Raw genomic sequence first — 26,990 nt, 5'->3', positions numbered from 1 at the left:
TGGAAGCCGATTTCCTCCGGGCGCACAGCCTGTTGGTGTGCATCAAAGGTAAGTTGTTGGTAAATGACTGCACCTTCCAATCCGTCCACCTCAATGCCACAGACGCATGCAGCCCGGGGATAGCTTTCATCAGTGCCCGCAAGGAGAAGTATTCTCGCATGCTCAACGAGTTCCTCTCCATCCTGCAACCGCAGTTTACTTCCTCCATGCCCCAACATGGAGTCTGCCACCACATCTCGACCCAGGCCAAAGCCAGGTGGATCTCCCCCCCAGAGAAGCTGCAACTGGCAAAGGAGGAGTTCTCCCGACTACAGGAGCTGGGGATTGTCCGCAGCTCGGATAGTCCTTGGGCCTCCCCCCTCCACATGGTCCCCAAGGCTTCCGGGGGTTGGTGCCCATGCAGGGATTACCGTCGCCTCAACGATGCGATCACGCCAAACCGATACCCCATCATGCACATACAGGACTTTATGGCCAACTTGCACGGCACCTGGGTTTTCTTGAAAGTTGACCTGGTACAGGATTACCACCAGATCCTGTCTACCCCAACGACATCGGCAAGACCGCGATCATCACCCCATTCGGCCTCTTCAAGTTCCTGTGGATGCCCTTCGGCCTCAAAAACACGCCCAGACATTCCAAGGCCTGATGGACGTGGTGGGCAGAGACTTAGACTTCCTGTTTATCTATCTCAATGACATCCTTATCGGCAGTCGGGACCACGATGAACACAAGGTCTATCTGATTGCGCTATTCACCCGTCTGGCAGAGTTCGGCTTCATGGTCAACGTGGCCAAGTGTCAGTTCGGCAAACAGTCCCTGCAGTTCCTGGGCCATACCATCTCGGTGGACGGAGCCGCCCCGGCACCCTCAAAGGTCTACAGGAATTTGCCGGCATGGTCAACTTTTACCACCGGTTCATCGCAGGGGTGGCTCGCATCATGCAGCCTTTGTTTGCACAGATTGCCGCCAAGAACAAAATCCTGGAATGGACGGAAGAGGCCAAGAACCCTTTTGCTGTGATGAAAGATACCCTGGCGAGTGCCACCCTACTAGCCCACCCGCAGCTGGAAGCCCACACCGCACACTCGGTGGATGCGCCAGCCACGTCCGTCAGGGGCGTCTTGGAGCAATCAGTCAATGGCTAGTGGCACTTGCTTGCCTTCTTCAGCAGTCACCTCTGCCTCCAGGAACTGAAATACAGTGCCTTTGATAGGGAACTCCTGGCCCTGTACCTGGCCAACAGACACTTCCGGTACATCCTAGAGGGCAGGCCATTCACTGTGTTCACCAACCACAAACCGCTCACTCAGGCCCTCGCGATGTCAAAGGACCCAGTCGGCATGCCAGCAGCAGCACCTGTCTTATGTATCAGAGTTCACCACCGACATCCGACACCGTGCGGATAGGGACAATGTCGTGGCAGACGAGCTCTCAAGGCCCACCTTCCATAGCCTTGCTCCTGGCCTGGACTACGCACAGCTAGCGCAGGCGCAGAAGGAGGATGCAGACACACAAGCTTTCCACACCGCCATCACGGGTCTCCAGCTCCAGGACCTCAAAATGATGGACAGCCCAGACCGACATGCTGCTCTGCGATGTCTCCACCAACTCACCTCGCCCAGTAGTCCCACTGCAATGGAGGCCACAGACCTTCAGCATGGTCCACGCTTTGGCCCACCCCTCGGTCAAGACTTCAATTCGCATGTTGGCGGAACGGTTCGTGTGGCACGACCTCAAGAAGCAAGTAGCCCAGATGGCGAGAAACTGCATACGGTGTCAGACCTCCAAGGTGAGCACCATGTAAAGGCCCCGGTACAGCAGTTTGACTCCATGGCCAAGAGGTCTGAGCACATTCACAACGACATCATGGGCCCCCTGCCAGTGTCCAGGGATGCCCGATATTTGTTGACAGTGGTCGACCGCACAACAAGATGGCCGGAAGTCATACCACTGAGGGACATGTCCGCCGAGACCTGCGCCAGGAACCTATTCACCCACTGGATCGCCACATTCGGGGTCCTGGTGCACATGACGAGCAACAGGGGTTCCCAGTTCACATCCGCCCTCTGGTCACAGCTGGCAAACCTCTTGGGGAGCAAGCTCCACCACACTACCCCATACCATCCCCAAGCCAATGGCCTAGTGGAGCACTTCCACCGGCACCTCATGGCTCGCCCGACCGGCCCCAGTCGGACAGACGAATTGCCCTGGGTCCTGCTCGGCATCAGAACGGCTCCGAAAGAAGACTTACAGGTATCATCTGTGGAGTTGGTCTATGGCATGCCGTTGTCACTACCCGGGAAGTTCTTCGACCTGAGCATTGACTCCACGACCGAGAGTCGGACCTTGCTGGCAGACCTGAGGGGTTAGTTTGCCTCACTAGTGCTCCCATCACCACGGCAGCTGCCCACCCTGCATCCCCTGGCCCAAGGAGCTGGCCACAGCCGATTTCATTTTTGTCCGGGAAAGTCCACACACTGCACCCCTGCAGCGCCCCTACAAAGTCCTGCAACACTCAGGCAAGACGTTCACCCTGGACATCAGGGACAAGGGAGAATTATTCACAGTCGACCGACTCAAGGCGGCACACCTGGACCTTAGCAAGCCAGTAGTGACGGCCCAGCCAAAACAATGAGGTCGGCCATCCAGACGGCGAGATGCGTAAGCCAGTTCTGGGGGGGTTGGTGGCGGTGCACATCCTCATGGTGAACCAGCCCCGCTTGTACCACCGCGCCAGTGGGGCAGCCGCGAAAAGATGGTGCCGTCGGAGGACCTCCATGCCGCGTGGGTTAGAGCAAGCGCATCCCTTGGGCAAGCGTAGTGACATCACTGCCAATGCAGGGGCAGAGCTCAAGCCGCCCTTAAAGGGACGCACGCAAAGTTTGAATAAACAGTTTATTGAAACCTCCAAAGTGGTCGTGATGTGTTTCAATCTGTGTAGCAGTCACTACAGTAGCAAAAATGGTAAAGATTTGATGAAAGATATGGATTTAGTGGATATATGGAGAAAAATCCACCCAAATGAAAGAGATTATTCTTTTCATTCCTTTCAATTTAAAACATATTCACAGATAGATATGTTTTTAATTTCTACACTATTTCAATATCAAGTGGAATATCAAGTGTGGGTTTTATCAGATCATTCACCTTTATTTTGTCTATTTCATTGGAAGAAGAAGAAAAGGAAGGTTATAGATGGAGGTTAAATACTATTTTGTTGAAGAAAATGGAATTTTGTGAGGCAACAGATAAATTTTTTTGAGATACTAATAAAGATTCAGTTGCGAATAAGTTTGTATTATGGGATTCAATTAAGGCATATTTGAGAGGTCAAATAATAAGTTATACTTCAAAAATAAAAAAAATATGAAACAAGTAACTCAATTCAATAAAGAAATAATGAAATTGGAGAATGAAATTCAAGTACATGAAGATGAGGAGAAGAGAAAATTGTTAGGGTTGAAGAAATTAAGACTTAATGCTGTGCAGTCTTAGAGAGATATAATGAGAATGCGACAAAAATATTACAAGTTAGAAAAACATTGCTGTGCTTAGCCAGTTGGAGTAGAAAGGTGTGCCAGTGTAAAGGACAGTAAAGTGAAATGCTGATAGAGTCTCATATATCCCAGAAATAATCCCTTCAGCCTTCATGCATACCAAGGTGCTTTCTTGAACTGGTCCCATTGTTTGTTTGCATTCAACCCATATCCCTCCAAACATTTCCTATTCATGAACCTGTCCAAATGTCCTTTAAATGTTGTATTGTACCTGCCCTACCAATTCCTCTGACAGCTTACTCCATATAACCATCCTCAAGAGAGGATGAGGTGAAGTGAAGCTGGTGCAGCGTGTGGGGAAAAGAGGCAGAAGGTGGGTCACGTAAATCAGAAGATGAATGGTAAAAGTACCAACATGAACTAAGGTAAGCAAATGGGGGGGCCACCTTGCTATAGGTGGAGGGTACGTGCACCTAATCTATCAGCACAAAATATCAAAGCAAGCATTACACTGCAATAGAGAACAAAATCTTAACTTGTATGCCACAATCAACAATTGTGTATGAAGGCAAGTTGGAAACAACTGCCATTCCAAACACTACAAACCTGCATTTAGGACAATTTGCCTTCTCAAATGTTGGGTAATACTGGAGAACTGCCTTTCTGAAGCTGTTGGTTTATGTTGATTGAATAGGTTAGAATGTTTACATTGTTGCTATGTTTATACGTGCTACTTTAGTGAAATTCCACCCAATTCAAACTTTGAAACCATTGCCATATTTTTATGGTGCACAGGAACAGGATTCTCATGGGGTCTTCGATGTAAAGTGCATGTCACTTCAACATTTTAGCCACATTTAAATGGTTCATGTTCACAATTTGTGCGACAGTCGTGACGTCTTACATTCAAGAACAAGAGATGATGGACAGAGACAGAAATTAGGATGGAACCCAACTAGTTACAGGCATAGTTGAAAACAGCCCTCAGAAAATAGTTAATATAACAGCAATCAAAAATCTATGCAAAAACCAAATGTGGAAATACATTTGTGGTTTGTTTTGAGCTGGATGAAATTTTGCATCTAGGAGAAAAGTTAACAGATACCAGGAAATCTTCTCATCCTATTGGAGAAATTTCTCTACAATTTAAAAGTGATGGAGTTGTCAATAATTCAAAATTTTATAAACTTGCTGGGCAGAGAGGGGAAGTGTCTGAGCTCTTGAAAGTAAGGAAGTAAAATTGCAGAAGACAGGAGCATGATGCCAATGCAATGCCTACTACCCAAACACCCTTTTAACTTCCCTTGATAGTTTTGATTCGGCAGGATTAAAGATAATAATTTGCATTTATTAAATATTATGACAAAATAATATTTTGTGGATATCTTGTGGAGAAACTCAGAAGGGAGTCAAAAGGAAAAGAGAAGTTAGAGACTGGAGTAAAGGTTAACAGAAATTGGAGGTCAATATTGATGCTGTCTCAGAAGCCCCTTTCACACTGTCACTTGAAAGTGGGAATGAACTGGCAATTTACCAGGTCATCTGCCAGTGTGAACACTCTCAATCCGGTGGCGGGGGCGTGGGAGGGTCCAAATCAACCCGGGAATTAACCGCCTAGGGAGGTAGTACCAAAACTGATCCATTTCGAATCAGCATACGGGGTCACTGAATGTGAACGGGCGACCCGGTATGCCGGATCCCCTTTGTGACATGCTGATGGTGTTCTTGCATTCATGGGAGCTTCTTAAAGAGCCAGAGAATGGAAAGAGCAAAAAATATGTTATTTACACAGCATTTGTATTTTTCTGTTATGAAGAGCCTCCAATATGCCAGCACTGGTTTACAGAGAGAGATTTGTTGCTCATTGTACACCCACAACTGATTCCTTCCGATCAGCCACTTCAATGTCTTGCCGAAGAAACGCTGGGAATGGAACATGACAGCACTGAAATGAACAAAGCCAGCATTTTTCAAGGACCTTTTTACACAATAAACCATATTTAATGACATGTTAGACCCATTTACTTTTCTCAAAAAATGGCTTAAAAATATTCCCCCCATCTTATATGCCAGGTTGAAATCAGGGTGATAATGGTAAGTAACATTGACAGTAAACGCTGTCGGTTCCCACACTGATCACTGTTGTGTTGAGAAAGTGTCAGGTCTGTGAGAGATGAGCCTGGATGCAAGGGTTTGCTATCAAATATTACTTTTATGAATACACAACAATTAATAGAAGAGTGTGGGAAAATCACAGCAGGAATGAAGCAAATGTGTAAAATGTATAAAGGAGCATGGAAAATTCTACAACAAGTATTGATCTATAGAAGTGGATTTCAAACTTTTCTTTCCACTCATATCACCTTAAGTAATCCCTTACTAGTCACTGCTACCTGTCATTGGGGGCTGGTGGCAAGCTGTTGGTGGAGGAGCGGGTCAGTAGGCTTCAGCTGTTCAAGCTGAGGACAAACCAACAAGCCAGCTTGTTCACAATCTAGTAGTCCTAATGTCAAATCTTTGTGTTTTGTGTTTGCCCTCAATCTGGAGACCTAGTGTCAAATCTAGGGTTAGTGTTATGGATGGGTCAGGGTTAAGGTTCATATGTGTTTTATTTCCCACTCTCACTTTAAATTTTATGAATGTGTGTTTTATTGCCGCTACCACTTTCCCATGCTCTCTATAAACTGTGCATGTGTGTGTGTATGTTATCCCCGTTACCATTTTCCCACACACATCTTTTATAAATAAAATTATTTACTACAAAACTTCATTCATCTCTTTTCTCAATCATAACACCATCGCACACACCCCCGCACCCCCACCCCCAACCCCACCCCTCCACATCCACTCCACCTGGAGAATGAGGGGTTGGAGTGAGTTGTGGGTAATTCATTTTGGAATAAAGCATCCACTGCCTGCGAGAATGTAATATGTCACTCAGGACATCACCACTGGAGGTTGGGCCCCCCTTAGATCCATGATACTTGGTTGGTACTGTAAAAGGGCGCACAGAACTGGTTTTGCTTGGTATAGTGTGAATGGCCCTACCATTATTTCAAAACAGGTCATTCATATGCCAATTTAGTGGGTTGCCAATGTGAAAACACTTGGAGACAGCTGAAACAGAATGAAGGTATTCTCTCTGCTGCAACAGAAAAGGCACCACAGCCAACCTAACATGTCCGATAATGGCCTCAGGTTGAGCTCATTTGTACATTGAAGGAAGTACTGTGACAGATTATATATTTTATATTGTATATAGATATGTTTTAAAAGGAGATAAATTGTGGCAGGTTTTTTTTTAGTGTTGGTCACATTCAAACACTTCAAAACAGATCTTATTTAAAATGCCAGAGCTCTGCTCAAGTCAGACAGTCCAGGCTCCGGGTGCCTTTGAAGAAACTTTGAAGACTGCCTATAGAGACTTCACAAGTAGGTGTTAATTGGACATGCTGTGGAGTAATGGATTATTGTTTTGGAAAGAAACAGATGAATGAACTCAAAAGATTAGGTCCGGTGCCGCAGTCTGAGTGCAGTTTGCTCTTCTAAAAGGGTCATGTGGTTTTCTCTGAGTGAGAGAAAGAGAGAGAGAGAAAATTCAGTTCTACATTTCTACAGTTTGGCTTCAGCAGCTGGGAATGGAACATGACAAGCTGGCAACCTTGTGGAAAAACCCCATTTTGAAGATGGGTTGTGAGTTCTTAGTTCAGCCTGGTCAAAGCCTTTGTGGTCCATACAAGAGGAGATGGATGGCTGCATAATGTTTCACTTGAAATAAGAGAAACAGAAAGGAACTCGGTGGTGACCTGAAAGAAAGAGGTCATCATCTGTAAAACCCTGATGGGGCACGTTTCTTCGGCAAGACATTGAAGTGGCTGATCAGAAGGAATCAGTTGTGGGTGTCCAATGAGCAACAAATCTCTCTCTGTAAACCAGCAAGAACCTTCCTGAGCGGTAACCATTTACTTTTCAAGCATCAAAGCCTGGTGAAATTCATAAATGTTAAATTCTGTGCCTGCAATCAGTGAACTTGGAGGAGTGAAAAGTGAGATTGGACTGTGAATAAAGAATTTTTTTATGAACTTATACACACATTACATACACGTGCGCTTAGAATTAGAAGGGGTTTAAGTTAGGTTAATAATAATAAGTTAAAGTTTGATCCTGTTTTTATGTTAAAAGATAATTAAAAGCAACTTTTGTTTAAGTAATCATTTTTGTCTTGGTGAATTTCTATTGCTGCTGGGTTTTGGGGTCCTCTGGGCTCATAACTCAACACCTTATATTACATCTCCGCAGTCCCCAACTAATATCGACCTCCAATTTCCGTAAAGCCCTTTCTCCGTCTCTTACTCTCCTATTGCTCTGACTTACTTCCTCAAGGTCCCCAGCCTCATCGCTCTCCTATCAGAGAGCAGCTTTCTCAGCTCCCTGCCCCCTCCCCAGCACCTTCAGCTCCTTTCCCCTCCCTCCTGTATCCAGCTAACACCTGCTAGACTGCGTTCCTTCCTTTTCCACTCTCTTTTCCTTTCCTTCACCCTCTCCCCATATTAATTGCCTTTAGGTGCCAAGGATACTGCATGACTTGCTGAGTTTTTCAACTATTATGTACTACACTATGCAGTAGGCAGCCACCTGAACAAAATAATGAGGGTGGATGGGAAGGGGTAGGAGCACAGTACCAAAGGCAGGAGATATCCACCTATTAGTTTCCGTCTTTGGGTCTGTGCTCCACCCCTTGCTTCTTCCCCCCACCAGTTTGTTAAGGCGTCTGTCTACATTTTTTTAGACCTCAAGTGCAAAATGTTGGTTTTGTATCTTTATCTTTGCTATATAAAGTACACTGTTTGACAAACAGTTGTAGAGACGATGAGAGCACTGAAAACAAATTAATGGTCACCAGTTTCTCTGAAGGGACTCTCTTTTGCTACTCCTTTTCTCTTCCTGTTAAGTATGCTGGATAATGTTAATAGCAACTCTGTCGGCCTTACGGCATGGAGAAGGAAAGTTTGAATAATATTACATTTTCTGTATTATTACATGACAATAAAGGGATCGTATCATAAGTCTAATAAAGTGCTCATCAGTACTTTCTTGGTACTTCCATCGTAATACTCTGGAATAATGAAAAAAATTACCTGTTTATTTCTCTGATCCATTTATATGCACATTAAAGTTCCTCTACCGGCACCACCTACGGCTCCTAGAACGCTTCCACCAGCGTTGTCTCCGCTCCATCCTCAACATCCATTGGAGCGCTTACATCCCTAACGTCGAAGTACTCGAGATGGCAGTGGTCGACAGCATCGAGTCCACGCTGCTGAAGATCCAGCTGCGCTGGATGGGTCACGTCTCCAGAATGGAGAACCATCGCCTTCCCAAGATCGTGTTATATGGCGAGCTCTCCACTGACCACCGTGACAGAGGTGCACCAAAGAAAAGGTACAAGGACTGCCTAAAGAAATCTCTTGGTGCCTGCCACATTGACCACCGCCAGTGGGCTGATAACGCCTCAAACCGTGCATCTTGGCGCCTCACAGTTTGGCGGGCAGCAACCTCCTTTGAAGAAGACCGCAGAGCCCACCTCACTGACAAAAGGCAAAGGAGGAAAAACCCAACACCCAACCCCAACCAACCAATTTTCCCCTGCAACCGCTGCAATCGTGTCTGCCTGTCCCGCATCGGGCTTGTCAGCCACAAACGAGCCTGCAGCTGACGTGGACTTTTTACCCCCTCCATAAATCTTAGTCCGCGAAGCCAAGCCAAAGAAGAAGAAAGAAGAAAGTTCCTTATAAACGTTTTATAGCTACTTCTATATCTTAAAACAGTAGAAAGTACTGAAAACTTTACATATTTTACTGGTACATGTTAAGTCATGTTGCACATCAATTTTAAGTATGGTTCCAATTTCCCTCATTTAATTTCTCTTAATGTAGGTAACATGATTACTCAACACCATCACTAGAGTCAGCTATGTTATGTAAATGATACAGGAGAGCACAAGTTATGACTAAAAGAGTGATGCATGGATTAGAATCAGGAAAATAATGATGTTCATTACAGACTTCAGCCTGTAATTTTCTGCAATAAATCAACATTGATTTTGGTAAACTCAAAAACCTTCAGAAAAGCTAAAATTGAGGAGACCACATTGAGTATCAAATGCAAAAACCCAGATTGGAAGAGGTACAAGTGAATACCTCCTTTACTAGGAAGGACTATTTAGGAGTCCAGAATGGAAAAGGTGAAAGTGAACCACTGCCTCACTTACAATAGCCCTTTAGGAACATTCATGAAACCAAGCATAAACTAGTAATCATTTTGCAGAGTACCAGCATTCTGCATTGGCCACCTCAACCTTCCAATTGCATGTCATTTTAATTTTCCTTTTATACTGGCCTGTCTGTGTATTGCCTTTTCGTTGGCTATTGTGAAACCAAACCCAAAGTGGAGGAATAACATCAAACATCCCACGTGGGTAGCTTACAACCCAATGACATAAACATTGATCTTTCCAATATCAGGAAACCCACACTGCAGTGTTTGTCCCCACAGACTCACCTGTACAACTGCTTTTCTCCTTGTGTTCACATTTCTCATCCCTGCCCCCCCATTCCATCTGCCAATCATTTCCTTCCCATATGCCTCTACCTATCACCAGTCTTTATCCTTCTATAGAGTGTAAAATACCAGCAATCTTTCCTCTTCTCTCTTAGTCCTGATGCAAAGTCTCAACCCAAAATTTTGACTTACACTTTTGCCTCCAAAGATGCTGCTTGATCCATCAAGTTCTTCCAGTGTTTTGTTTTGTTCCAGATTCCACCATCTGCAGTCTCATTTGTCTTCAGTAAACACTGTAGTCTGCTTTTCACATCCCTTCTATGGAAAGTCTTGGCAGATCAGTTTCAAAAGCTGAATGATAATTCCAATCATAATTCTTAAAAAAAAACAGATGGAGAAAATAATAATATGCTATGAACACATGAGCAAGCAATATCATTTCAACAGATACATAAAAAATCAACAGAACCACAGAACATTACAGAAGTGAAAACAGTCCTTTTTGTCTGTGCCGAACTATACTGCAAAGTCCCACTGACTGGAACCCATTCCCTATCCCTCCATACCCTTCCCATTCATGTACCTGTGCAAATTTTTCTTTGATGTTAAAATAGAGATTGCATTAACAACTTCATCTAGCAGCCCATGCCATACTCCCACCATGCTCTGTGTGAAGATATCACTGCCTCATGTTCCCCCTAAACTTCTCCCCTTCACCCTTAACCCATGTTCTCTGGTTTGTATCTCACCTAGCCATAGTAGTAGAGCCTACTTGCATGTACTCTATCTGTACCCATCATAATTTTGTATATCTCTATCAGATCTCCCCCCCTTATGTTTCTATGCTCCTAACCCATTTAACATTACCTCAAGTCTCAGCAGCATCCTAGGAAATCTTCTCTGCATTCTTTCAATTTTATTGAAAGTTTTCCAGTAGGTAGGATACCTCCAACCGTGCATCTTGGCGCCTCACAGTTCGGCGAGCTGCAACCTCCTTTGAAGAAGACCGCAGAGCCCACCTCACTGACAAAAGACAAAGGAGGAAAAACCCAACACCCAACCCCAACCCACCAATTTTCCCTTGCAACCGCTGCAACCGTGCCTGCCTGTCCCACATCGGACTTGTCAGTCACCAACGAGCCTGCAGCAGACGTGGACATACCCCTCCATAAATCTTCGTCCGCGAAGCCAAGCCAAAGAAGGATACCAAACCTGCACACAACACTCCAAATTTGGCCTTACCAATGTCTTAGACATTACATCTCAATGCCTATACACGATACTTTGATTTATGAAGGTTGATGGGGCAGCACAGTTAGCATAACAGTTAGTGCAATTCTATTACAGCAGGAGCAACCTGGGATCAAATCCAGCATCATATGGAAGGAGTTTGTACATTCTCCCCTTGTCTGCATGGGATTCCTCTGGGCATTTCAGTTTCCTCCCTCCTTTCAAAACATATAGGGGGTTGAAGGTTAATTGGGTATATTTGGGAGGTATGGTCTCATGGGCAGGAAGGGCCTGTTATCGTGCTATATATTTAATTATTTTTAAATGAGCCAAAAGCTCTCCTTATGATCCTTCTACCAATGATGCAACTTTCAGGGAATTATATAACTGTATTCACAGATCCCTCTGTTCTTCTGCACTCCCCAGTCCCCTTCAGTTTACAGTGTATGCCCTACCTTGGTTTCTCCTTCTAAAATGCAAAACTTCATATTTGCCTACATTAAATTCCATATGCCATTTTGCTTCCCATTTTTCCACCTGGTCCAATCCCTCTGCAAATTTTGATAGGTTTCCTCCCTGTCCACTTTACCCCTAATCTTTGTGTCATCTGAAAACTCTCTGATCCAATTTACCACATTATCATTCAGATCATTGATATAGAAGACAAACAACAACCTAGCACAGATCCTTGAGGCACAATATTAGTCACAGACCTCAAGTACCTCTCTCTGGTTTCTCCCAAAAGCCAATGTTGAATCCAGTTTACTATCTCACCATGAATAACCTTCCATGTGAGACCTTGTCAAAGGCCTTATTAAAGTCTATGAAGTCTTTCCTTCCTCAACCTTCCTGGTAACCTCTTCGATTTATTAAACACAACCTTCCATGCACAAAGCCAAGTTGACTATCCCTAATAAGTCCCTGACTATCCAAATACTTGTATATCCGATCTCTTAGAACAACTTGCATTAACTTACCTACCACTGATATGTGGCTCACCAGCTATAATTTCCTGGGTTATTTTTGAAGCCTTTTTAAACAATGGAACAATAAAAATATATTATCTTCTGTAATAACTACCTCACTAGAAATATAAATGAAATGTGTCATATCATTGATGCAAAGCAAGTAACTTGAGAAAGAGGAAATAGATTATTAAACATCATTCATGACCCAGACCCACTCTGCTTAATTTAAATCAAGGTTCTTCCCAAATATGGCAATTTTGCAGTCAATAATCTAAAATACAAATATTTAATCAAAAAATTTAAAAAATTATTTTGAATTTGAAGGCACTACATAATGCTACATTATTCCAATGTGCATATTTAACTTGTATATTATAATACAAGGAATGCACATTCTAAATGATGGGAAAAGCATACTGCATGAACCTATATATTAAAAAATAATTATAGAAACAAGGAAAAAACAAATATAAATATTATTTACACCAACTTAACACAACTTTGTCATGATCTGACTGCAGACAAACTAAAATCAAAACCCAACCCGCCATCTGCCACAGTTACCTCAACTACATCTCTTCATACCCTGTCCCCTGTAAGGATTCCATTTCTTTCTATAATTCCTCCATCTCCATCGCCTCCACTCCCAGGACAAGGTCTTCTATGCCATTTTATCTAAGATGCCCTCTTTCAAAAAATGTGGCTTCCTCTCCACTACCATCAAATCAGCTCTCACCCGCATATCCTCCATTTCATGCCCTGGCACCCTCTGCCCCCTTGTTCTCACCTCCCACCCCACCAGCCTCCATATCCAACATATTATCTTCTGTCATTCCTGCCACTTACAATGTGATTCCATCACCAGACACATCTTCCCCTCTCCTCCCATCTCCGCCTTCTGCAAAGACCACTCCCTCTGTCACTCCCTTCCCACTAATCCCTCCCTTGGTACCGACCCCTGTGCCTGCAAAAAATGCTATACTTACACCACATCTCCACCCTCACCACTATTCAGGACCCAAAAGATATCCCAAAGAGGCCTTTCAAGTGAAGCAGCACTTCACTTGGGAATCTGCAGAGGTTATCTACTACATCCAGAGCTCCTGTTGTGGTCTCCTCTACATTGAAGAGACTGGATGCAGACAGGGAGATTGATTCATTAAGCACCTTCGCTCTGTCCGCAGGGATCTCCCGTTGGCCACCTGGTACAATTCCCCGCCTCATTGCCATGCCAAGTCCATGATCTCATGCACTGCCAAACTGAGACCTCCTGCAACTTGGAGGAAAAACACCTCATCTTTCTTCTGGGCACTGTCCAGCCTGCTAGCATTAATATTGACTTGTCCAGTTTACATTAGGCACCACTCCCTCCCCTATCTGTCTGACTCTTTCCCTATGTCTCCTTTCCTCCAGTTCTGTCTCTCTTTTCCTATAAGTTTGTTTCCTTTCCTCCAGCTCTGCATTTACAGAGCTATTCCCCTCTCCTAATCATGCTCAAGCTTTTCTCTCCTGCTCTCCTATCCATGTCCACCTTTGGCCTCTTGGCTGTTGGCCTGTGTTCCTCCCCCTGCCCTTTCTTCCCTCCTCTCCCTGCCTTTTTATTCTGGTGTCTGCCTGATTTTTGCTCATACCTTGATGAAGGACTCAGGCCTGAAATTTTATTTATATATCTTTATTCCTATGGACACTGCAGGACCTGCTGAGTTTCTCCAGCACTTTTGTGCATTAACCCAAATTGTGGAAATGCTTTGTAAAAATTCTGGGTGAAAAAAGCATTGGAACACAATTGGTGCAAAGACCCAACAGACCTAAGGAAGCAACCATACTGGAATTGAGATAAGGTACCTCCATTCAGGACACATACTTTTCTTGTAGGAGGTATGACAGCAGCCATTAGAGAGCTTCCTCCAGATTCTTATCATCTTCAATTTTATGAGTGCCCCTGGTTCCATCATCAGCTCTGGACTTTCACTTCAGGCCATGACTGAACCTGAGATGTAATGGTTCAGAGCAATAGAACCCAATGACTTGATTACATTGGTGATGTCTCCCTGCATCACTTTTCCATTTAAGAGCATAGTAATTGGACAGTAATTAGGAAGAGTGGATTTGTCCTTTTTAATGGACATTCTATACCTCAGCAATTCTCCATATATCAATCAATGGAGCTGCAATACTGCTAGTGTACTGGAAGACCAATTTTACTACCAAAATTGTTTTCAGAGTTCAGAGCCTTTGCTATATCCAAGTCAACTAGATTTTCCTTGAAGTTCTATATTCGGGTTCAAATTAGCCAGGTTAACTTCTAAAACAATATTTTAGGGGAGAGGGAGGTGATAAGAGGTGATCCAGTCAGAAACTCTGGCTGTAAGATTCAGCTCTGGGATCTTAGCTGTTGACTATGTCAAGCTGTTATTGACTTGTCAGTGGGACAGTTCTCAATTACATATGTCAGCATAAATAAGGAACAGCTCTGCCATGTATTAAGATGCCATGGCTCATCTAATAGCAACCTTAATTCAGCACTTGCTTATAACTATTGTAATATTTCACCCACAGACACAACTCAAGAAAAGTTCACCAGAAGTTAGGAAGGTAGTTTTCCTAGAAATGACTAGATGACCTTTACCTGTCTTACCTGTATATCTTAGATTGTCCTCAAGACCATAGTGAATGAGTATTGGTCTTCACTTAAAAGATACTAAAAATGATTAAGTATATGGTTAAGCAAAGTCATCCTCATTACTCTACAAAGGATATTCCTAAATCAACACTATATCCATACTCCATTTGGTAAGAATGAACACAGTATTCATTGAGGGAAATTCATTGAGCATAAAGCTGCCAATAACTCTAATAAAAACTGGTTGTTACTGTAAGGTAAAACATCATGAGATGGGAATGTGTAAGGAGTTACCCTGTACAGGGCTGTAACAAGATGTGAATGCATCCTTGTACTTACAAGATAAGAGAGACATTGATGGATTGAGAGGCAGGAAGCTAGCAGGGAAAGGATAGCAACAGTTTTAGTCATTGGACAAGTAATGATATGATGATGTTCTAAGCACGTATCCAAGGGTATAAAAAATCACCATTTTGCTGATAACGGCAGAATGCATTCTCCGACTAACATTGTTAGTTGCAAGTGTTACAATCCGGTAATAAAGAACAAAGAACCCTGATTTCGACTCAGTCTGGTGTTTGTCTCACTCATTCATGGACAAAGCAGACCTGGGGAGTCACGTGATGGAGTAGTGGCCGGACGGTGAACTCCAGCCCTCTCCAGAAAAGTCGGGAAAAACAAGAGAAAATACAAAGGCACAGAAATACAAGTTAAAGAAAAGTGAATATAAAGGTGGAAAGAAGATGGAGACAAAAGGAGAAAAATCAAAATCAACGGAAAGAAGAGAGGAAGAGAAGACAACGGAGGAAAAAGGTGAAGGCCTTACCTGTCCGAAGAGGCCCGCTGCGGAGAGAAGACCCCACTACCTCAGGTCGGTAGAAAGAGAACTACAACAATGGCTCACAGAGCCGAGTAAAAGTGCGCAACCGCGCATGCGCGAGGAGTCGCGCATGCGCGATGCGCATACAAAAAAACACACCGACGGGAGGGGGGACCAGCTGGGGAGTCGATCTCCACAGCCGGCAACGACAGCTGCAGAACACCTGCAGCAAGAAGAGACCACAGAAGACAATAGAAACAAGAAAGAAGAGGAGGAAAGGGCAGCAAAGAAACAACAGATGGTCAACCTAGAGGAAGAAGAAGAGGAAGAGGAAGAGTACAGGGAAATAGAAGAAGAAAAGATAGGCAAGGTAAAGGAGGTACTTGCTCTTGTTAGAGGATACATGGAGTCATTTAAAGAATGGCAAACACAGGAATTCAATGATTTAAGAAGAAGAATAAACAACACAGAAAAGAAAATAAATAAAATGGATATGACCTTAACAGAAATGGGGAAAAAAATGGACAAGATGGAAGAGCGGGCAGTAGCAGCAGAAATGGAGGTAGAAGACTTAAAAAAGAAATTGGAGGAATCTAATAAAAAAACTAAAGAGACACAAGAATTACTAGCCCAAAAAATAGATATAATGGAAAATTATAACAGAAGAAATAACATAAAGATAGTGGGCCTTAAGGAAGATGTAGAAGGCAAGAATATGAGGGAGTTTATAAAAGAATGGATCCCTAAGGCCCTAGGATGTCCAGAACTACAGCAAGAAATGGAAATAGAAAGGGCACATAGAGCATTGGCCCCTAAACCACAACCACAACAAAAACCAAGATCTATTGTAGTAAAATTCCTAAGATATACTACAAGAGAAAAGGTACTGGAGAAGACAATGGAAAAAGTAAGAGAGGGCAACAAACCACTGGAGTATAAAGGGCAAAAAATCTTCTTCTATCCAGATATAAGCTTTGAACTCCTAAAGAAGAGAAAAGAGTTCAATGCAGCAAAAGCGATTTTATGGAAGAAAGGATATAAATTTACACTGAAGCATCCTGCGGTATTGAAAATATTTATTCCAGGACAACAAAACAGACTATTCTCGGATCCAGAAGAAGCACGAAAATTTGCAGAACAATTACAAAAATAGACTGAGGGATGAAGACGGGTAATGAGAGCAAAAATTATCACGATTGATATGTATGTGGGTAAAGACAAAAATAGACTGAGGGATGAAGACGGGTAAGGAGGGTAAAAATGACCACGATTGATATGTATGCGGGTAAAGAGGTATAAGAGTGAATAGAGACAATGGGCATATGTGAAAGTATCTGTAATTAGAGGAAAACATAGAAAGTATAGACAAGAATTAATAAGGGAAGGTAATAGAATAGAGAGATTAAGGAGGGAACTAAAAGAGTGACCTTTGTGACATATAAAAAACGAAATCTTTTCTGGGGGGGGCTGGGTGGGGGGAAAAGAGCGGTCACTGCAAAATCAGTTGACGCTTGCGAGTGGATTCGCAAATCCAAATGGAGAGGGGAGATGTGGTTGTCCGACAAGGGATAAAGGGCAACTCAGGAGGGGAAGGGGAGATTGGGGATAAAGAAGATAGAAATAGGAGAATAAGGAAAATGTTGGATGTTGTAGGAATGTTGTCTGGTAAAGAGTTGAAAATAAGAAAACAGAAATGGAAAAGGAGGAAAGGTAATGATGGAAAAACGGAAAGAGAAGATAAACAAAATATAAAATGGCTACGCTGAACTATATGACTCTAAATATTAATGGAATACATAACCAAATTAAACGGAAGAAACTACTAAATTTACTGAAAAAGGAAAAAATAGATATAGCATTTGTCCAAGAAACACATTTAACTGAATTGGAGCACAAGAAATTAAAGAGAGATTGGGTAGGACATGTAACAGCAGCATCGTATAATTCAAAAGCAAGAGGAGTGGCTATATTAATTAGCAAAAATGTGCCATTTAAAATAGAAGAGGAAATAATAGATCCAGCAGGGAGATATGTTATGATAAAATGTCAGATATATTCAGAGCTTTGGAATCTACTTAATATATATTCACCTAACGAAGAAGATCAAAAGTTTATGCAAGATATCTTTTTGAAGGTAGCTAATACGCAAGGGAACATACTAATAGGAGGGGATTTCAATCTGAATTTGGATCCAAATATGGATAAAACGGGGAAAAAAATTAACAGGAAGAACAAAGTAACCAAATTTATAATTAAATCAATGCAAGAAATGAAACTTGTGGACATATGGAGGAAACAAAACCCAAAAGAAAAGGAATACTCATACTACTCGACTAGACATAAAACATACTCAAGGATAGACCTATTCCTGTTATCAGCCCACATACAAGGGAGAGTTAGGAAAACGGAATATAAAGCTAGACTATTATCGGACCACTCACCCCTGTTATTGGCAATAGAGCTAGAAGACATCCCTCCAAGAATGTATAGATGGAGATTAAACCCCATGCTACTTAAAAGACAGGATTTTAGAGAATTTATTGAAAAACAATTAAAAATGTACTTTGAAGTAAATACGGAATCAGTGGAAGATAAGTTTATACTATGGGACGCAATGAAAGCATTCATTAGAGGGCAAATAATAAGTTATGCAACCAAGATGAAGAAGGACTATAATCAGGAAACAGAGCAGTTGGAAAGGGAAATAATAAACATAGAAAAAAAATTAGCAATAAAGGAAGATACAACCAAAAGAAGAGAATTGGCGGATAAAAAAATAAAATATGAAACATTACAAACATATAAGGTGGAGAAGAATATAATGAAGACAAAACAGAAATATTATGAACTAGGGGAAAAAACACACAAAATCCTAGCATGGCAGCTTAAGACAGAGCAAACTAAGAAAATGGTCTTGGCAACAAGGAAAAAAGACAAACAAATTACATATAATCCAAAAGAAATTAAGGAAAACTTCAGAGAATTCTATGAACAATTATACCGAACCGAAAACGAAGGGAAAGAAGGGAAAATAGATGAATTTTTGACTAAAATTGAACTACCAAAACTACAAATAGAGGAACAAAATAAATTAACAGAACCATTTGGAACAGTAGAAATACAAGAGATAATAAAAAATTTACCAAATAATAAGACACCAGGAGAGGATGGACTCCCAATAGAATTCTACAAAACATTTAAAGACCTAATAATACCGCCCCTCCTGGATGTAATCAACCAGATTGATGAGACACAAAACTTACCAGATTCATGTAAAACAGCAATAATTACAGTGATACTAAAACAAGGGAAAGATCCACTCTCACCAGCGTCATATAGACCAATATCTTTGCTAAACACAGATTATAAGATAATAGCTAAACTATTAGCGAACAGATTAGCAGAACAGGTACCGAAAATGGTAAATTTAGACCAAACTGGATTTATCAAAAAAAGACGCACAACAGACAATATTTGTAAATTTATTAACTTAATTCATGCAGTAGAAGGAAATAAAGCACCGGCAGTAGCAGTTGCTTTAGACGCAGAGAAGGCCTTCGACAGAGTAGAATGGAATTACTTGTTCAAAGTATTGCAAAAATTCAGTTTACCGGAGAAGTATATTAATTGGATTAAAGCATTATATAAGGGACCGTTAGCGAAAGTGACAGTAAATGGACATGTATCAAAGCAATTTAACTTAAGCAGGTCAACGCGGCAGGGATGCCCACTATCACCATTATTGTTTGCGCTAGCTATAGAACCACTAGCAGAATCGATAAGAAGAGATAATAATATAAAAGGAATAAAAATAAAAGACAGGGAATATAAAATCAGTCTGTTTGCGGATGATGTGATAGTGTACTTAACAGAACCAGAACTATCAATAAAAGAACTATATAAGAAATTGAAGGAATATGGAGAAGTGTCGGGATACAAGATAAACGTAAATAAAAGTGAAGCAATGCCTATGAATAACGCGGATTTCTCAAAATTTAAGGAGGAATCCCCATTCAGATGGCAAACGCAGGCAATAAGATACCTAGGTGTGCAAATAAACAAAAATCTAGGCCAATTATATAAACTCAATTACAATCCACTAATGAAAAAATTACAGGACGATTTAGAGCATTGGAAAGAGCTACCACTAACACTGATAGGAAGGATAAACTGTATTAAAATGAACATTTTTCCAAGGATACTATACTTATTTCAGGCATTGCCAATACAACTGACAGAAAAATTCTTCAAAGGGTTAAAGAAAATAATAAGGAGATTTTTATGGAGAGGGGGGAAACCGAGGATAGCACTAGACAAATTAACAGAATGGTATAAACAAGGAGGCTTACAATTGCCAAACTTCAAAAATTATTATAGAGCCGCACAATTAAGGTACCTATCAGATTTTTATCAAACAAGGGAAAAACCAGACTGGACGAGACTAGAATTAGATAAAATAGGGGAAAAGATACCTGAACACATATTATATAAATGGGACGAAAAATTGGTACAACATAGAACTTCTCCAGTATTACACCATCTCCTCAATATATGGAAGAAGATTCATGTAGAAAGAAATAAAATAAATTACCAAATACCAAAACTAATATTGACGCAAAATAAGCTACTCCCTTTTACAATAGACAACCTTGCCTTTAGAAAATGGGAAAAAAAAGGGATTAAAAGAATAGAAAATTGTTTTTCAGGAAGTAGATTCTTATCCTTTGAACAAATGAGAGATAAGTACAATATAACGGGAGATACAGCGCTGGCATATTACCAACTGAGATCCTACTTGAAAGATAAATTAGGAAGCAACTTGAGTTTACCAGAGGGAAGTAACCTTGAATATGTGATTACAGATACAATGTTAATCAAAAGATTTATAAAAAATATGTATATTAAACTGCAAGAAAAGGAAAATGAGGAAACAAATGGTAAAACTAAACAAAAATGGGAACAAGATTTAAATATAAAGATAAAAAAGGAAACATGGGAGAAGTTATGCTCTGGAACGATGAGAAATACAATAAATACGAGGCTGCGTATGATACAATATAATTGGTTACACAGACTATACATTACACCGCAAAAGTTAAATAAATGGGACCCAACAGTATCTGATAGATGTTTTCGATGTAAAAAAGAAAGGGGAACAACAATTCATGCAATCTGGACATGTGAGAGAGTAGAAAAATTTTGGGATGATCTCAATCAGATATTAAATAAAATAACAGAAAACAATATACCAAAGAATCCAGAGATCTTTCTCCTAAGTAACATAAAAAATAAAGAATTTGGAATTGACTTGGAGGATGCACAAAAAAGATTTGTTAAGATAGCCCTAGCTGTAGCAAAAAAATGTATTATGTCAACCTGGAAATTGGAAGATAATTTGAAAATACAACAATGGTATATAGAAATGAATAAATGTATTCCATTAGAAAAAATAACATATAGTTTAAGAAATAATATTGAAATATTCGAACAAGTATGGGAGCCTTACATTAAATACAATAGCGAAAACCTACCGGGAACAAACATTACCTAAGTTGATGGAAGGAGAAGAGAAGAAAAGAATGGACTCAGTAGAATTTCTGGTGTATTTTTGTTGAATGACAACATTGTCTAACTGAATTAATGCAACCTAGATTGTATAACTAAAATGGATGAGAGGGGGGGGGATGGGGGGGTGGCTTGGGAGGAGGGAGGGGGGAGGGAGAAAAAGTCACTGTAAATGTGTGGAAAAGAAAAAGTGTATATCATGGCTATTGTAATTTATGGTGTGAAAAATAAAAAATTTAAAAAAAAAAAAAAAAAAAAAGACAAAGCAGACCTAACAGTTACACACAGCAGAATAGCAGTGACGATTGAGAGGAGTGTGTCTGGAGTCTCTGGTGGAATCTACTGTTCTTTTCTAGCCAAAAAAATGATAGAAAACAACAACCAGAATTTATGACCATGCCATGACTTTCTTGGGGATAATTGCTGCTCGTATTATCACTATTGTACAAATATTTTATTCTTCAGCAGAAATGTTCCATTTTGAGTTTTAAAAAATCTTCACTAAATACAAAAATTGCACGAAAAACTGTGATATTTCTGAACTAACCCACTTTTGAGTTATATTGAATTGTGTTCAATAGAATTAAGCCATTGATTCCATAATTACCAATGTAATGCCAAGCATTTCTAATCACAGGTAGGAAATTACAGTGTTTCAGCAAATAAAATTAGTAAATATTTTTAGCTATTTTAATATTCAGCAGATTATGGGATTAAACATTCACTGACAAGAATTTTTATGACAAGCATGTAAAATAAAGCAAATGCATTTATAATGGACTTGCAATGGAAGACCAATCAACAACAAAGTCTTGCTAAATCTAAGAAAGGTTTAATATTGATACAAGCAAAAAGAATTAGGAAATTTAAATCTCATCAAATACAGTACAGTACTTTGATCTGTGATTCTATGACTCAAAATCTCCTTTTTGATGACTATAATCAGTTAATATCATTTTACACCATGCCAGCACTGATTATTCACTGAGGCAGCTCACCAAAGATCAATTAACAAGTGCTGAAATAAACCAAATTGCAAAGATTTTCTAAGATTTAATGGTACACAGATGTAGGTTTATTCACATGATTGATCATCTTACTGCGTCCACATACCACTCTAAGTGCATGTTAAATCACTTTAAGGGTGCAGTTCACAAATTGTGCCTTCAGGATTTGATTTCAGTGACTGTTTTTTTCTGCAATAAACCATAAAATAAAATTATCTAATGTTTATTACACATCCAGAAATTTGTGTTTTAATTTATTCAGGTACTGATTAATTCCTGATCAAAATAATTCAAGTCTTTAAAAGTTCAAGTGAAAAAAAACCGTACCTTATTTTACAATAATCTTCAATGTCCATTAGTCTTTGTAGATGCACTTTAAAGTGTGAAACTTGAGAAGTTCAGTTCAAAATTATTAATTGTGCTGTCAATGTGCCTTTAATGTTCCTTATAGTTGTGAAAATATTTCTTGGTAATAACAAACACGAGAAAAAATCCAATGCTCAGCCAAACATTTCCACTTTAATGTTAGTTCATGCATCTTAAGATAAGTGACCACTGCATTTACACAATTCTTAAAGACCACAAGAATTCTGATTCAGTTCAAATATGCCTGTAATAATTACCTTAAAGCAAAATATTTCAGCAAGAATTTGGTATGGCTATTTAAAAAAAAACAAAATAATTGTTCAGAAAAAAAGTTCAGATGATATTAACGTCTAATTATTCATGTGGTCTTCAACAGACAATGCACAGATAGAGGAACAGATTGTGGGTCGGTACCTTTACTTAACATAAGATGTATTGAACTTGAATTAATTCAGGAAGTGGAAGATCAAGAAAGCCTAACATCCCTTCAGTCTGCACAGACCTTCAGAGATCAAGAAATGGGAAAACAAGTAAATATAATTTTTAAAAAGGCATGATTATTGCAATTTTTAACATTTTTCTTTATGAACCAAGTGGTGATGGTTACATTCATAACTGATATATGGTGTATTTGTGTGCATACATGTCCATGTGTATGTCACAACACTCTCACAGCCTCAGATATACTTCCTTTTGGGTGGGATGCACACATATTAAAAAGTAATACAAGAAATAGATTAGGGGAGAATTAACTGGGCTTCTATATCATTCCACATATCATACCCAAGCATTCTACTTCCATGACAGACATTCACTTTCTCTCATAACACTGCAACTCAATCTACTTATAATTTAGTTAAGCAAAACAAGAACAGCGAAAACTCTGTTCTCGTGCATGTTCTCACACAGAACATTACATACATTACTGATTTGTTCTTGAGTTCTTTTTAATCTTTGCAGTTCAGGAGTGTCAGTAACAATGCTAAATCCTCTCCCCCGGTTCTTTTCAAAGTCTTCTTTGTATTTGGCCTGAAGAAAAAGAAAATGTTGTTTAAATAGCATTTTGTCACAACTTACAAGGAGTTATGAAATGACACTTCACAGGAGGAGGCCATTTGGCCCATAATCTATGTACCATCTCTTTGGACGATTCAGCAATTCCCACTGTTATTGTTTCTTAGCACCCTGTAAATTCTTCCAGCACCATGAGGAGTTTGTTTGTTCTCCCTGTGTCTGCAATGATTTCTTCCAGGTGCTCTGGTTTCCTCCCACTCTTCAAAACACATGGGATTGTAGGTTAATTGGGGCATGTGGCTGGCACAGGCATGTGGGCTGGAAGGGCCTGTTACTTTGTTGTAGGTCTAAGTTTAAAATTAAATTTAAATCTTTATCCAATTATCTTCTGAAAGTTATCAGAAAATATGGTTCCACCATACACTCATGCAATGAACATCTGATCGCAACTTTGCTAAATAAAAAGCTACTTTCCTCATGGTATCTAAGATTCCTTTACCAATTTTCAAAAATCCGTGTCTACTGTTTTCTGATAATTCTGGAACTGGGCAATTTCTCATTTATCAAAATTGTTCATGATTGTGAACTGCAATCAAACTTTCTCCACCCCCTTTTGCAGCAAGGAAAACAACCCAACTTCTCCAATCTCACCAAACATTTGGATTTTTATTCCTGATATCATTCTGGTAAATTCATTTTCATAATGACATAAAATTTTACAGCACAGAAATAGGTCTTTCAGTTCAACCAAGATGTCTACCCAAGCTAAGAATATTTGCCTGATCTAATGAACATGCTTAAATGCCTTATAGATGTTATGATTTAATTCATCTCTACCAAAGCCTCTGGCAGCTAATTCCAAATATCCACCACCCTCTATATTGAAAAAGGTTTGTTTGGTTTTTCATGTGAGCCAGATATACCTCTATCTGCAACTCAGAAATTTTTAGCCTTTACCAAGCTGATAGCCAGACAATCAATTTTATTGAAATGGAAAGATAACCATACACAGTAGTTATATGATGTATAGATACAATTTTAAAGATAAAAAGTTTCAATTTGTAAGGATGTGGGGCCCATTCATAGAATTCTATCATGATTGGAAGAATTAAGATTTTTGAATGTTCCTGATATTCTCTGTCCAATGTCTGTCTGGAGGTCGCTAAATGATCCACAATTTCCCTTTTTTACAGGATTACCTTGATTAGAGGGAGGGGTTAGATTAGAATTTGTTTTTCATTTTTTTTTGTTGTTGTTTGTTTTCTTTTTTATCAATTTTTATTTGTATTAACTTGGCAAATATGGGTTTAACATGGTTATCATAGATTAATTCAATATCTTGTTTCTTATGTGGATCAAAGAACTGTCTAATGCAGTTCCATCTATTTTATTCTTCATTTTACTTGCATGTATATGAGATGACTTATTTTCCTTAAAATTTTGTATATGTTTATATGTTAAACACAATACAAATATTTAAAAAAGAAAGAAAAAGGACCCAACATGTCCTTTTTAAATCTTTCCCCTTTTATGCTGCCCCTATTTTTAGACTCATCTACCTGTGAATCAACAAACTTGTACATCGTCAACAGCAGACCATCATTCCTGCAGGCTTCAATACGGTCACCATCATTCCGGAACCCAAGCGGTCAACAACAACGGGCCTCAATGACTACCGCACTTACGAAATGCTTTGAACGTCTGGTGATGGAACACATCAAAGCACACCTCCCAGAGACGATGGGCCCATTTCAATTCACCAAGGAACCATTCCACAGATGATGCTATGCTATAGCCTTGTTCATTCATTTCATCCTGAGCTGGAGAATGACATGTCATTCACCAGGCTACTACTGTTCATCGTTTTCAGTTCAGTATTTAATACGATTATTCCCCAGAGCCTGGTGGGGAAGCTGTCCTTGCTGGGACACACACTTCTCTGCAACTGGATTCTAGATTTCCTAATGGAAAGATCACAGTCTGTCTGGGTCAGTATCAGAACAATGAGCACTGACACACTGAGCATTGGTGTTCCTGTTCATGCTACTAACCCACGGCTGCATCATCAGATCCAGTTCCAACAGTGTCATCAAGTGTGCAGATGATAAAGCAGTAGTTGGCCTTATCAGCAACAACAATGAGTCACACTATAAAGAGGTAGAAAAATCTCATGATATGGTGCTCAACATGGATAAGACAAAGGAGATGATCATGGACTTCATGTGAGGACCAGAAATGACCAGCCTCCACTACACATCAATAACTGCAATGGAGAGAGAGGAGATCACCAAGTTCCTTTGGAATTTACTTAACTGGTGACCTATCGTGAACTCACAAATTCTCCTCATTTGTCAGGTAGGCACAACAGCGACTGAACCTTCTGAGGAGACTGAAGTGGGCAAAGCTTCCAGCCACCATTAGGAGCTCTATCGAGAGAGTCCTGGCCAGCTGTATCACAGTGTTGTACAGTTGCTGCAGAGAAATGGATCGGAGGTCAATCCACAGGACCATAAGAGTGGCAGAGATGATCACTAGAGTCTCCCTCCCTCCTCCCCCCCCCCCACCAAAATAGCTGTGATCTTCCAGGATAGTTGTCTGAAGAGGGCGTGCAAAATTATTGAGGACCCTTTCCATGCTGCACACAGCATCTTTCAACAGCTGCCATTGGGAAAGAGATACAGGAGTATCAGAACCAGCACCACCAGGCTTCTTCCCAAGGGGAGTGAGAACGCTGAACGACCAAAGGAACTGCACACATTAACCATCCAAGACTCTCATATTTATGAAATGATATTTATTCATTTGTATATATGAATACTTGCCCTGCATATGTATTGTTTGTATGTGTGTGTGTTATGTCTGGTTGTGTAACTGCATATTTTGCACTGAGGACCAGAGAACAATTTCATCAGTTTGTTTTTGTGCAATCAGATGACAATAAAGTTGACTTGAAAAAGACTATGTAATTTTACCTCAGCTATGTTGCCATAACTCACAGACCTGAGCTATAGGACAATGTTGAGCAGACTAAGGCTTTAATCTTTGGAGCACAGGAGGGAGGGTGGTGATCTCAGAGGTGTACTTATTCATGAGTGGAAAAGATTGGTAAATTTACCTGATAAATCATGGAATAGACTAGACGAACTTACCCAATAAATTGTGGTTTGCCAAGAGTAGAGGAATTAGTAACCAGAGTGCGTTGGTTTAAGGTGAGAGGAACCTGAGGGGTAATTTTTTTTATTTAGACAAAGGGTTGTGAATTTATGGAACAGGCTGCCAGAAGAGGTGGTTGAGGCAGGTACCATTTGAACACTTAAGAAACAGTTTGACGAATAC

General features: G+C 40.4%; 2 protein-coding genes across 4 annotated transcripts in view; both read right to left on the bottom strand.

The window, feature by feature from the left end:
- LOC138751820 (nebulette-like) overlaps positions 1-10,333 on the bottom strand; it is a 101,694-nt gene extending 91,361 nt beyond the window's left edge. Inside the window, exon 1 of the mRNA XM_069914654.1 lies at positions 10,254-10,333. The gene's annotated coding sequence lies outside the window, so the exon portion shown is untranslated. The remainder of the gene's footprint in view (positions 1-10,253) is intronic.
- nebl (nebulette) overlaps positions 1-26,990 on the bottom strand; it is a 379,969-nt gene that overhangs the window by 128,357 nt on the left and 224,622 nt on the right. For all 3 annotated transcript variants that reach the window (XM_069914655.1, XM_069914656.1, XM_069914657.1), the window contains exon 4: positions 23,562-23,669. In XM_069914655.1, the coding sequence (XP_069770756.1) occupies positions 23,562-23,669 (108 nt within the window). The remainder of the gene's footprint in view (positions 1-23,561; positions 23,670-26,990) is intronic.

This window comes from Narcine bancroftii, chromosome 1 (assembly GCF_036971445.1).
Source record: "Narcine bancroftii isolate sNarBan1 chromosome 1, sNarBan1.hap1, whole genome shotgun sequence".
Lineage (NCBI taxonomy): Eukaryota > Metazoa > Chordata > Chondrichthyes > Torpediniformes > Narcinidae > Narcine > Narcine bancroftii.
Note: the sequence above shows the minus strand (reverse complement) of the source record. Positions and strands in the feature narration are given on the sequence as shown.